Source organism: Hyla sarda, chromosome 9 (genome assembly GCF_029499605.1).
Source record: "Hyla sarda isolate aHylSar1 chromosome 9, aHylSar1.hap1, whole genome shotgun sequence".
Classification (NCBI taxonomy): Eukaryota; Metazoa; Chordata; class Amphibia; order Anura; family Hylidae; genus Hyla; species Hyla sarda.
This window is the reverse complement of record NC_079197.1, coordinates 130,175,015-130,189,248: the sequence shown is the minus strand read 5'-3', so window position 1 is coordinate 130,189,248 and position 14,234 is coordinate 130,175,015. Positions and strand designations below refer to the sequence as shown.

Below are 14,234 nucleotides of genomic sequence, written 5' to 3'. Positions count from 1 at the left end.
ATGAGCAAGCTTTTTGGTTGTTTTTGAAACCTGCTATATAATCTTAATGCTTATCTTTAGAAATGTTAATGTTACCAATGTTAATATTACCAACTCAGCTTTTCATTTCTCCAATGTTTTTTTTTTTTCCAGAGATGTCTGACATTTATGGACAGGGGATTTGTCTTTAATCTTATCAATGACTACATGTCTGGATTTAGCCTTAAGGATCCAAAGGTAAATGAATAAATATTCTGTTGCATGTTGCCATCAGCTGGCTAGACTAGATAGGTCATCTGTAAACATGGCAAACCATTTGGATCACCTTGTATATGGTTATTGATGCACCAGATCTACTTACTTGAAGAATTCCTAAAATATTGGTTTAAATCAGGCATCTCTAGTTGTTGGTGAGATGCAACTGGGGAGGCAGTTTTCACAAAAGTGCCTATAATTCCTTCCTTTCCTACATTCCTTTCCCTGGCTACAACAACCTCTGACATAGCAACATTATATACTTATTTAATCTTTTACAGAGTTTAACAGACATATAAAATGTAGACAGGACAATATTTTGAATTGTCGCATGGACTTCCATCACAAATTGGTGAGGCTCGAGCAAAGTTTAATAGCTCTGATCTAAAGAAAAAAAATGTGATACTCACCTACCCCAATCCTCCACCATGTCAATTCAGATGATGTCCAGTTCCGATAAGTAGCACCTCCTGCCTTTGTTTAGACATATAGGAAACTCCCACTCCAACCACTGTACTTTCATATTACACTGCCAGGTAAAGGTCCTAATTGATGGTACACACAATCTTTGTGCCTCCCTACAAACTGCATAACACATGGTATATTTTTATTAAGAACTATGGTACCATGGTTTTATCCAGATAAACAAAAGAGGAAAGATTTCATTCATGCTTGTCACTCATGAGTTGTCACTATGTATTGGTATAAATATTGGTCAAGGGGTAATGTTAAAGTCTACCTGTCGTCAACTAAAACTTTTTATATAATATAGGTAATACAATTATATGTATATTTGGTTAAAAAAATTGTACATTTATGGATGAAAAAATGCTGTTCCTGCAGCTATTGCATGTGAGGAGTCCAAATACAGGAAGTGAGGACATGGCAAGCATGGCTCTGTGCAGACTCCTGGCTTGTCAATCATCATGATGTGTGAGCCTGTAGCATGTCCCAGAGCCTCACTGCACAGAGCCCTGTTTGTCCTCAGTGTACAGAGCCCTGCTTGTCCTCGGTGTACAGAGCCCTGCTTGTCCTAAGTGTACAGAGCCCTGCTTGTCCTCAGTGTACAGAGCCCTGCTTGTCCTCAGTGCACAGAGGCCCGCTTGTCCTCATGTGTACAGAGGCCCGCTTGTCCTCATGTGTACAGAGGCCCGCTTGTCCTCATGTGTACAGAGGCCCGCTTGTCCTCATGTGTACAGAGCCCTGCTTGTCCTCAGTGTACAGAGCCCTGCTTGTCCTCAGTGTACAGAGCCCTGCTTGTCCTCAGTGTACAGGGCCCTGCTTGTCCTCAGTGCACAGAGCCCTGCTTGTCCTCAGTGTACAGAGCCCTGCTTGTCCTCAGTGGACAGCAATGCAACAATTTAACCCGAGGGGTTAAGAAAAGACCTCTATATTGCTTGTGCCACACAAACTTAACTTGTATTTAACCAAATAATAATAGTGTATGTGAGGAATCAATTGTATTAAAAACACATCTCCACTGCAGTCAAAGGTATTAACTGTTGTTGTGCCTAGGTCCTGTATCGGTCACCCTTAATAATAAATGAGTCCACTCAGGTTCAAAGGGATTAAGAAATAGATGGCTATTTTAAGTGTAGGTAAATAGCCATCATTCCATAAGTCACTTATATATGTGACATTCACTCTCAGTGTACAGAGCCCTGCTTGTCCTCAGTGTACAGAGCCCTGCTTGTCCTCAGTGTACAGAGCCCTGCTTGTCCTCAGTGTACAGAGCCCTGCTTGTCCTCAGTGTACAGAGCCCTGCTTGTCCTCAGTGTAAAGAGCCCTGCTTGTCCTCAGTGTACAGAGCCCTGCTTGTCCTCAGTGCACAGATCCCTTCTTGTCCTCAGTGCACAGATCCCTTCTTGTCCTCAGTGTAGAGAGCCCTGCTTGTCCTCAGTGTACAGAGCCCTGCTTGTCCTCAGTCTACAGAGCCCTGCTTGTCCTCAGTGTACAGAGCCCGCTTGTCCTCAGTGTGCAGAGCCCCGCTTGTCCTCAGTGTACAGAGCCCTGCTTGTCCTCAGTGTACAGAGCCCGCTTGTCCTCAGTGTGCAGAGCCCCGCTTGTCCTTAGTGTACAGAGCCCTGCTTGTCCTCAGTGCACAGAGCCCTTCTTGTCCTCAGTGTACAGAGCCCTGCTTGTCCTCACTGCACAGACCCCTGCTTGTCCACCCTCACTTCCTGTATTTGGACTCCTCATAGAGACACACAGGCAATAGCTGCAGGGACAAAAATATACATATTTTTTAACCAATGTATATTACAAATATACATATAATGATATTATCTACGTTATTTAAAAAGTTTTTGTTGATGACAAGCACACTTTACGTTTTTCCCTCTTTGGACCTGGATATTGGCCATCTGTGGGCATTATGAATGTGTTTTGTTTAGTTTTTTTTTGTTTTTTAAACATAATGAAAATCCTGTTTATTTTTATTAAGACCTCAGGGTAATTTTTGTAACATGCAGATGGTGGAGGCCCACTGGAATCTGTTGTCTGTACCGTCAGCAGCTTGCACTGTTTCAGCATGATGTTTCTTTTACCTTTTCTCCACAAATGCCCTAAAATTGTGTATCCTATTAGTTAGCTTACAGGGATGGTGGTCATGTAATGGTCATCTCGAAAGATAAACTGTAAGCCTAACATGCAATAATATATTGCTTTATAATGTATTATAGGTTATTTCATGTTATTAAGTCACAAAGATCCCTCTCAGCAGCAACTGCATTGTCTTACACAGTTCTGTACTGTATTACTGATGTACAAGCTTTAATAAAATTGTAATATTGCAACAGTTTTCCATGCAAACAGAGAATAACAACCTTCGTTCTTCTCGTGTTTTATAATACTGATTACATGTAAAAGAATGTAGATATTGCAACAAGAAAAGTACGGTAAATATCAATTTAGAAGAAACTTTTATAGTTGTCTCGAAAGCAAACAATGTTCTGCACGAAATTGTAGGTTCACATAAGATGATCTCTACCTTTGAAGCTAGTATCTACCTTTTTACATGTTTTGAGGACCTATATTCTATACTGATTGATTTTGTTTAATAACTATTTAAAGCAGCGGAACTCTGGATTTAGCTTACTTCTCAGAGAGCAGGCCCAATTCTTCTCTCCCCTGAAATCAACTGTTGGGGGAAGAGTCAGGAGCCCACTATACACATAAGTCAGTCAGTTGGTCCTGTATAAGTCAGCAGGTTTGGCCAACTTTCACAAAAGTGTTTATGGACCTTTAGACCTTAAAATGTTTTAAAGATTGCTCAGAGTATTGTAAAATAATGATTCATGTCATACTATCTAACTGATCCTCTTCTACCGCTTCCTAAATCTTTGCCAGTCTCTGTACTACTTGGTTCCTTTCTGCACAGACTTTTGTCCAGTGAAGCCAATAAGTGGCTGCAATGATGACCTGATACAGCCAATGACTGACTTCAGTGTTTACATGTCTGTGTTAAGAGGAACCAGCAAGTATAGTACAGAAATCTGGGAAGTGTCTAACCAGAATTGGTGGGAGTTGGTAAGATGTTTTTTTTTTTTTTTTTTTGCACCATTCTTAGCCATTTAGGGAAAAAAGGGGAAAGAAGTCAAGGCAACTCCTTTACCATTTGGCCACCACTAGAGCAGTGTTTCTCAATTCCAGTCCTCAGGGCCCCCTAACAGGTCATGTTTTCAGGATTCCCTTAGTCTTTCACAGGTGATATAATTGTGGTGATGCCTGATTCACTGACCATAATTATGTCACCTGTGAAATCCTGAAAACATGACCTGTTAGGGGGCCCCGAGGACTGGAATTGAGAAACACTGCACTAGAGGAAGCTTAGGAGCTTACTTCATACTGTTTTATTATTGAGTTCAATGTTTTAGCTGTATGCAGCCCAGCCGGGCCAACACTCTTTTTTTTCCCCTCTATGTCTTGTCAGTCAGTGAGTGACTGTCACTCACTGACTGGCTGACTTTAAACTGTCCCGCACAAACTTGTTCTGCACATGCCTCTGGGGCCTTTAAAGCAGCAGTGGCCGTTAGGCGGTACTAGCGCAGGCACGTCTGCTGCACTATGATACAGCATGCCGATGCCCAGAAGAAGAGTCTGACCGCAGTGGAGCAGGCAGGAAGATGTGTGGCTTACTGGCCGGGAAGGTAATTACAGCAGGCTGCTTTCAGTGCTCCAACCACAACTCCTACAGTCTGGGGGCCTACTGCTCTGACCCTTAGGCCCCAAACTGGAGGGGCAGTGGTCGGAACCCTGAAGTAGGGCACACAGACATACTAGCTCCAGCCATATACTGTGTATTGCTGGAGGAAGTATGTCTGTGTGGGCATAGATGGGCCTACAACAGCATATGGGGGCACAGGGGCCTATAATTACATATGGGGGCACAGGGGCCTTTAATCCCTTCCCGCTATAGGACGTATGTATACGTCCAAACATCCGACACATTCGCGCATTTGGACATATGCATACGTCCTAGCGATCTCCGACACTGTCACGGGCAACGCAGGAGATCGGTGACGGGACCCTGCTGTTAATCACAGCCGGAGTCCCGCCGCACGGGCAGCGATCGCGCCGATCTCGGCAGCATTAACCCCCTAGATGCCATAATCAATCCTGATCACGGCATCTATGGTGTTGACAGGGGTAGAGCTCTCCCCCTGTTCACCAACGGCGGTGCCGCAATACGATCGCAGGTCGCCGTTGATTGCTATGGCAGCAGGAGGTCAGATCATGACCAGAGGCTGGATCGCACAGGCTGTAGTGTCTGCAGCTCATCAAGTCATACTGTGCTGCAGTACAAATGTATTGCAGCATAGTATAACCTGTAAAAAGTGTAAAAAATTAAATAAAAAGTTCTTCAATAAAAGTATGAAGTGTAAAAAAAAAAATAAAGAATGCCCCTTTCCCAATAAAAGCCCCGTATTATCACCAAAAAAGATCAAAAACACAAATCATATACATAATAGGAGTACCCCTTTTTTTTCGCTGTGTTTTTGGCTTATGTGTGCCAAATTTATCAAAACAGCACAATGCTTTGATAAATGTTGCACAAATGTAAAATCACTTCAGATCTTGCTGTAGGGTGTAATTTTTCTATGGCAAGGCAGAGGTGGCATAAATCCGCGTTTTTTTTACATTTGCGCAATATTTTTTCACCTTTTCAAAAGGTGCATAGTCAAGAATGATGCACTGCATTTCATAGTCACTTTTGCCAAAGTTGTCTATTTTGAAATTGCGCAAAATTTCGGCCAATAAAATGTCAGGAAGGCATTGATGAATCTCCCCCATGTTGTCCAAACTTGCTGATTTTAGCAGCACTGACTGTGCATGATCTTGAGGAATAGAAGGATGGGGTGGGTCCATAATCCCCCATCAGATGTGTCTGGCTTCAACCTTCTCTCCCCTCCCCATTGAAAACACATGCATTTTTAGCAAAGTCGAGTGTGCATGTGTTGGGGGAATCAGGAGAAACAGCTCTTGGCTGTCAGCCAACAGGTAATAAAAGCACTTTATGCGGAATGAATGAATCACATTGCTAACAGAACACTAATTCCTGTCTTCTTAAATGAAAGCACCTTTTATTTGCAGCTGATAAATCATTAAACAGAATGTAAGACTTGTTATAATGCAAACGTACATTTTACTATGGAACATCACATCTGTGTTTACTTTCCTGATTGCCAGTTGGGAGCAAATATTGGATTGGATTAATAATATATATATATATATATATATATATATATATATATATAAAAAATGAAGGATAATCCTTCACTCAGGTAGGTCTGCATAAATAGTGGTTCAAACTGATACAGTAGGTTGTAAATGTTATGTTCCTCACCATTGCCCTACATGTATGCTCTTGCCATGATTTCACAATTTTTTGTATGATTTCTAAAGCTGTAAGTCTATGTGGATGCCGATTGCAGCTCCTAATACATTCATACATAAAGTATTTCAATCCACTGGCTGGACGTGGATAAAGAGAAGGGTATAGGTACTGTAGATTTTTGTTTCCCCATATTGATCCAGAGTAAAATACATAAACCAATCTGCCCTAAAAAAGAAAAATTTCCTTCCTGATTTCCTTCCTTCCTGAGTATTCAGCCTGGTGACCGACCAATCACTGTGGGCCCAGCTCCAAAGATCAACCGTTATCGCTGGAGGAAGTTCCAGTTGGCCATACATTTTACTAAGAGCAGCGCCAATAAAGGACATTGAAATGAATGATCATCAACATAATAAATGCTGGGTGTGCTAGAGCCAGAGCTTCAATGACTCTGCCCGACATCTATCATTGTCTTTAGACAGTTTTTTTGTGTCTAGAAAAGGTGCGAAAAAGGCTCAAACAGGGTTTATTTGTTCCTTATTTGTGTCTCTAAAACTACACCAGCCCAGACTTAGCTTTTTTGTGTATGTGAAGAGAGAAATTTCTGAAAATGTGACCTGCACAAAATTTATCAAATGCTCTGTGACCATTAATAAATTTGGTTCTCCTACACATTACCAGCACAAAAAAAAAAAAAGTGTAGAAAATGCTTCACTTACACCTACAATGATAAATGCTTCACTTACACCTTCAATAATAAATGCCGGCCATTGTTCTTGCTAATATAGGGCGGTCCTCAGCATGTATGTAAATGTGCCCGACAGGGTTTGTCATAACAGGGCTACACCTTTAACTTATGGCCACATTGTAAAATTAAAACCAAAAGACTAGTAAAATAGGTAAAAAAATTAAAACATTTTTGTATCTCATAATGTGTTCTATAAAAGTGTAACTCGCTCTTGCGGCAGGATATCTGTTTAAATTATCACTGCACCTTTGTAGCCTGAGACTTGCCTGAGACTATAAAGATCAGTATACAGATTTGGCAGAAGTCACATTCAAGTCTATGGGACTTCCGCCAAATCCACATCTTGATCATTGCAGTCTCAGACAAGTCTTGGGCTACGTAGGTGCATAGAAAATTTAAACAAGGTGACTGGAGTAACGCTTTAAAATCTATAGGAAAGAATCTGCCTGTGCACACATTGAATGAAAAAACTGCAGTTATTGTTAGGCTATGTTTATATAGTATAAAATAAATGGCAAGATATGTCCGTAAAATAGAAATAAAATATGTCCGCATTTTTAATATAATATTTTGCACAATGAAGTCTATGTAAAAGTGTCTGTCAGTGCACTCACTGTTTGAAAACAAAAAAAGAAAAAGTTTAAAAAAAAAAAGTGTGTGTGCTGACAGGTGCCCTTCCATAGACTTTTATTGTAATCAATAATAGATAAAAAATAGGGACATATCTTATTCCTATTTTACAGTTGTATTTTGCTATTCAGTTTACCCTGTGAACATAGCCTAACACTAGAATTACTGCAGTTTATCAAAACAATGGCTCTTATTTACTATTGTAAACCCGACCAACTCTCCATTTTGCAAAGAAAACCCCTACTTAAAGGGGTACTCCGCCCCTAGACATCTTATCCCCTATCCAAAGGATAGGGGATAAGATGTCAGATCGCCGGGGTCCCGCCGCTGGGGACCCCCGCAATATATCAAGCAGCACCCACCTGTAACTGCTTCCGGAAACACTGGAGGCTCTCAGGCTAATTCCTCCCGACCACGGGGACGGAAGATCATGACGTCACAACAAGTTAAACGGATTTGTAAATTACTTCTATTAAAAAAATCTTAATCCTACCAGTATTAATCAGCTGCTGAAGTTGAGTTGTTCTTTTCTGTCTGACAACAGTGCTCTCTGCTGACACCTCTGTCTCAGGAACTGTCCAGAGCAGGAGAGGTTTGCTATGGGGATTTCCTCCTACTCTGGACAGTTCCTGAGACAGACAGAGGTGTCAGCAGAGAGCACTGTTGTCAGACAGAAAAGAACAACTCCACTTCAGCAGCTGATAAGTACTGGTAGGATTAAAGAAAATTAATAGAAGTAATTTACAAACCATATGCAAAGAGAGACTCGGCACCACCTCTATAAGCACTCAGGATATAGCAATATACTCGTCTTCCCTATGTCTTCGGTGGTGCTCAACGTGCAAGGCAAGTCCATACAATATTCATGCAGTAGAAAAGGAACAATACGGAGCAACTCACCATACCGACCCAGGTATTCTATGCAAGTGGCACTTTATTCCAAAGCTTCAAGCATGAAAGACAAGCAGGGGAGAATGAAGGTAGGACGCGGGGGTATCCTCTCGGTGAAGGGACCGTTTGGCGCCTGAGCGCTATCCCGGTCTGACGAAGCGATCAGGCGCCAAACGGTCCCATCACCGAGAGGATACCCCCGCGTCCTACCTTCATTCTCCCCTGCTTGTCTTTCATGGTTGAAGCTTTGGAATAAAGTACCACTTGCATAGAATACCTGGGTCGGTGTGGTGAGTTGCTCCGTATTGTTCCTTTTCTACTGCATGAATAATTTACAAACCAGTTTAATTTTCTGGAGCCAGTTGATATGGAAAAAAAAAGTTTTTCACTGGAATACACCTTTAATTGTGTATGCCGGACAGGGAAATGTGATAAGTTCTTCAATTAGTTCCCTTCCAGTGCGTGCAGGAGGGAAAGGCCGCCAGACAACTGACATATGTAAAGGAGACCTAACAGTGTGTGAGCCCAGCCATAATAATGCCAGATAGATGTGTAACATTTCATACCTTATTTCTTGTTCAATTAACAGATACTCAATGAATACAAATTTGAATTTCTCCAAACCATCTGCAGTCACGAGCACTTCATCCCACTTAACCTGCCGATGCCGTTTGCCAAGCCTAAACTGCAAAGAGTGCAAGGTAAAAAAAAAAACTGATTATTTCCTGCTCAGTCCCAATTGGCATAGTGCTGTATAATTTACTATCATGACTATGTATGTCCTGTGTTTCTATGATGTATCCATCTCACACCCTTTGAGCAGCGTGAATGCTTCTGTTTCTGATTAAAATAAAATAATTTTGTTGTCGTAGCCTCCTGTTGTTGAGCGGATTGATATAATATCATGTGCCAAGATTGATCAATCTACCTGAAACCAAAATCACAGTTCAGCTTTTATCTGAACAGAGCTCATTAAGATATTAAAGCTGAACTGTGATTGGTTATTATGGACACCCGCAGACACCCGCAGATGGAGATTGGTCATGCTCTAGAACAGTGATGGCGAATCTTTTTGAATCCGAGTGCCCGAACCGTAATGCACGACAACTTTTTTCCCCTCAAAGTGCCAGCACAGCAATTAAAGCAGAATACACATTAGGGTTTGCAGTATAGTTCCCCCACATTAGGTGCAGTATAGTTCCCCCACATGAGGGTTGGCAGTATAATTCCCCCACATTAGGGTTGGCAGTATAGTTCCCCCACATTAGGTGCAGTATAGTTCCCCCACATTAGGTTGTAGTTCCCCCACATTAGGTGCAGTATAGTTCCCCACATTAGGTGCAGTATAGTGCTCCACATTAGGTGCAGTATAGTTCCCGACATTAGGTTAGCAGTATAGTTCCCCGCACATTAAGGTTGGCAGTATAGTTCCCCCACATTGGGTGTAGTATAGTTCCCCACATTAGATTGGCAGTACAGTTCCCCCACATTAGGTTGGCAGTATAATTCCCCCACATTGGGTGCAGTACAGTTCCCACACATTGGGTGCAGTATAGTTCCCCCACATTAGGGTTGGCAGTATAGTTCCCCCCACAAGGTTGGCAGTATAATTCCCACCTGAAGGTTGGCAGTATAATTTCCCCTACAAGGTTGGCAGTATAATTCTCCCAACAAGGTTGGCAGTATAGTTCCCCCCCACAAGGTTGGCAGTATAGTCCCCCCCCCCCCACATGGTTGGCAGTATAATTCCCCCCACAAGGTTGGCAGTATAATTCCCCCCTCAAGGTTGGCAGTATAATTCTCCCCACAAGGTTGGCAGTATAGTTCCCCCCCACAAGGTTGGCAGTATAATTCCCCCACAAGGTTGGCAGTATAATTCCCCCCACAAGGTTGACAGTAAAGTTCCCACCACATTAGGCAGGCAGTGTTCCCCCACATTAGGCAGGCAGTGTTCCCCCACATTAGGCAGGCTGTGTTTCCCCACATTAGGCAGGCTGTATGTCTGTGTCGGAACACCGAAGATGATGTCCCGCTGGTCACTTACCATGCGTGCGCCATCCTCGGTCCTCCCCGATGGTCCGCTCTACTCTGCTTTACCTACATGCTCTACCACCCGGTGGTCCCTGCGTTTTTAAAGCTAATGTGGGACCGCAGAGAGGTAATTGGGACATCCTTGTGTCCTGAAATGACCTTTCGGGACACAGGGATGTCCGGAATGTGACGGGTTCCTGTGGCACTTGTGCCATATGTTCACCATCACTGCTCTAGAATAATTACAATACATTTTGGCACCCAAGGTGATTATGTGCTTGAAGCTCCTGCATGTCTTTCATATGGCTCAGACTACTTCAAATCAAGAGTTCATATAACTCACCATCTCCCAGAACCTGGGATCTTTGTTCTCTGGCTGCATACAGAAGGAGAAAAAAAAAACATAGTGTAGTATTTTAAGTGTTAAAGGCCCACCATCTTATCTGTGGTGTTTACTTATAGGGTTGTGCTAGAGGATAGACACCACTCTATGTAAGGCACATGATGAAAACACTATTCGGCCCTGATGACCCAATCTGGCTACCCTTAGGGTTCGGATAAGTAGAAAAATGCACTGTAGGGAAAAAAGGGCCTAGATGATTGCTGCTGTGTTGCTGCACATTAAATTTTCACCACAATGGATGTAGAGGACTAAACTATTTTATTGGTTTAAGACAATGGGACAACAGGTTTCGGTGTCAGGATGTTGTTTCCTCAGGACCAACATAAAACACTTCCCAGTGATCTGGCTGGCAAGGATGTTCATCTGTGGTGCATCAAAGATGCACATGCTTATCACCCAGGATGCTGAGAGGTATTTTACATTAGACGTGAAGAAGGCACATGTTGGAACACGAAGAGAGTTGTCTCATTGTCTTAAATCAATAATATCATTTGGTCCTGTGCATCTATTGTGCTGTACAGCAACACAGCAGGGCTCATCTAGACCCTATTTTTCCTACACAGCATTTCATTGACTGCAGAGATTGCTATGTGAAAATGGACTTCTGACTGTGATTGCTTTAATGTAAGTTCCTGTTCAATCAAGTTCAACCTTTACATGGAGTAGAGAGTGGGGCATGGTCTTGAAGAAGATAAGTGTGTTGTATTCTGGGGTAGATGGCTGCCATATTTGCATGTTAACTACTCTGGCTGGCAGATGTATTTTAGACTTGCTGTTGCAGCACTTTTACAGTGGTACTGCTTTATCATTGGAAGTATTTGATCCTATCTGTGTGGCTAAACTGATAAAAAATATTGCATTTTTTTTTTTTTTTTTTTTTTTTTTTTATTGTATTGGCAAGGAATGTCCAGGCATGCTGGAAGTTGTAGCTTTGCAATTTAGAGGCCAGTGGTATGGCACATGCATCTGAAAAAAAAAAACATACTTAAAGTGTACCTGTCATAAACAAAAACTTTTTATATACAGTAGATAATACCATTATATGTATGTTTGTAATATACATTGCTTTAAAAATATGTATATTTTTGTTGCTGCAGCTATTGCATATGTGTCTCGGTGAGGAGTCCAAATACAGGAAGTGAGGGTGGACATGCAGGGCTCTGTGCAGTGAGGACAAGCAGGGCTCTGTGCACTGAGGAGGATTGACAAGCCAGGAGCCTGCACATAGCCCTGCTTGTCCTGTCCTGCTTGTATTTGGACTCCTCACAGGCAATAGCTGCAGGGACAGCATTTTTTCACCCATAAATATACACATTTTTATTATTACAAATATACATATAATTGTATTATCTACATTATACAAAAAGTTTTTGTTGACAACAGGTGCACTTTAAGGATGTACTTTGATGCTTTTGTGAATTGGCAGCTTACAGCTCCTAAAGAAAAAATAATATAACCTACACTCTTCCTCTGAAATGTTAAACCAATAGAAATGGTAACAAAAAAACACCTATGGTACTACTCCTACAATTGTCACCATGAATTAAACACCAATAATACAAAATTAATGAAAAAATAGTATAAACTTTATTAAATTATTAGTAACAAACTAAAGGACAGACAAACCCACCCCTAAAAAACATATACCCCAGATAAGCACTAGTGACCTGGTCCTGATTATCAAGATGGTAAATGTAAGGAACAATGCATAAATTATGTTATTGGTTCACTCAGATTATCAGTACGGTAGTGTATATCTCAGTACAAAATCACCGTTAATACAAAAAAGATAATTATCCATAAAACACTATCTGTAATAGGCATGTTCCCACAGGCTATCCAGGGACACAGTGCACCCTCAACGGACGTCGTTTCGTGGGTCTCCCCACTTCGTCAGGAGGTGCGCACCTCCTGACGAAGTGGGGAGACCCACAAAACGACGTCCGTTGAGGGTGCACTGTGTCCCTGGATAGCCTGTGGGAACATGCCTATTACAGGTAGTGTTTTATGGATAATTATCTTTTTTGTATTAACGGCGATTTTGTACTGAGATATACACTACCGTACTGATAATCTGAGTGAACCAATAACATAACTTATGCATTGTTCCTTACATTTACCATCTTGATAATCAGGACCAGGTCACTAGTGCTTATCTGGGGTATATGTTTTTTAGGGGTGGGTTTGTCTGTCCTTTAGTTTGTTACTAATTATTTAATAAAGTTTATACTATTTTTACATTAATTTTGTATTATTGGTGTTTAATTCATGGTGACAATTGTAGGAGTAGTCCTAAAGAAAAAACCCTAGTGTATACTCTTCATGAAAATGTAATGGGTTCATGAAATATTCCTAGATTTTAAGTCCTATAGCGCCATTTGTTTCATTCTAGCACAGTTAGATGCATCTATGCATTTCATTGCTCTAATTTGGTCATTTGATAACCGGTGTGACTCTCAGAAAGTTACTTGGCTTAAAGGGGTACTCTGGTGGAAAACTTTTTTATTTTTCTAAATCAACTGGTGCCAGAAAGTTAAACAGATTTGTAAATTGCTTCTATTAAAAAAAGCTTAATCCTTCCAGTACTTATTAGCTGCTGAATACTACAGGGGGAATTGTTTTCTTTTTGGAACACAGAGCTCTCTGCTGACATCTGTGTTCATTTTAAGAACTGTCCAGAGTAGAAGAAAATCCCCAAAGCAAACATATGCTGCTCTGGACAGTTCCTAAAATGGACAGAGATGTCAGTAGAGAGCACTGTGCTCATGATGTCATCAGAGAGCTCTGTGTTCCAAAAAGAAAATAATTTCCTCTTTAGTATTCAGCAGCTAATAAGTACTGGAAGGATTACGATTTTTTAATAGAAGTCATTTACAAATCTGCCGGGGTCTTGCTTTGTTCAGCACTGCAAAATAAAATAAGTTTTTTTCTACATATACGGGGGTGAGTGCATCTTTTCTTCTACTTGGATATTGATGTTGTACCGCACTATATGCACTTCAAGATAGCACCCCCCGCATGCACGTGCATGCTGTGATTGAGGTCCATTTGCATTGGCTACCGATACTGATTGATCATACCTGCCGCCGGTGCTCGGCATTGCTGTTTCTACTTGTGATTAATTTACAAATATGTTTAACTTTCTGGCACCAGTTGATTAAAAAAAAAATATATATATATTAAGTTATTCACCAGAGTACCCCTTTAAACGGGTATTCTGGCCATAGACACCTTATCCAAAGGATAGGGGATAAGATGTCTGATTGCGGGTTGCCCGCTGCTGAGACCCCCCCCCCCAATCTCCGTGCAGCACCCGCATTCTATGCCGGGCTGCTGCTCCAGTCTCGGAAACCTCTGTGTTTCAGGGACTGGAGAGGTGACATCACACCACGCCCCCTCCATTCATGTCCATGGGATGGGGCGCGACGTAAGATGTCTATGGCCGGAATACCCCTTTAATGTGT

At 41.7% G+C, this 14,234-nt stretch overlaps 1 protein-coding gene across 2 annotated transcripts in view; it reads left to right on the top strand.

The window, feature by feature from the left end:
• Positions 1-14,234, top strand: part of DOCK11 (dedicator of cytokinesis 11) — a 428,541-nt gene that overhangs the window by 190,861 nt on the left and 223,446 nt on the right. For both annotated transcript variants that reach the window (XM_056539360.1, XM_056539359.1), the window contains exons 29-30: positions 133-216; positions 8,926-9,037. In XM_056539360.1, coding sequence (XP_056395335.1) covers positions 133-216; positions 8,926-9,037 — 196 coding nt within the window. The remainder of the gene's footprint in view (positions 1-132; positions 217-8,925; positions 9,038-14,234) is intronic.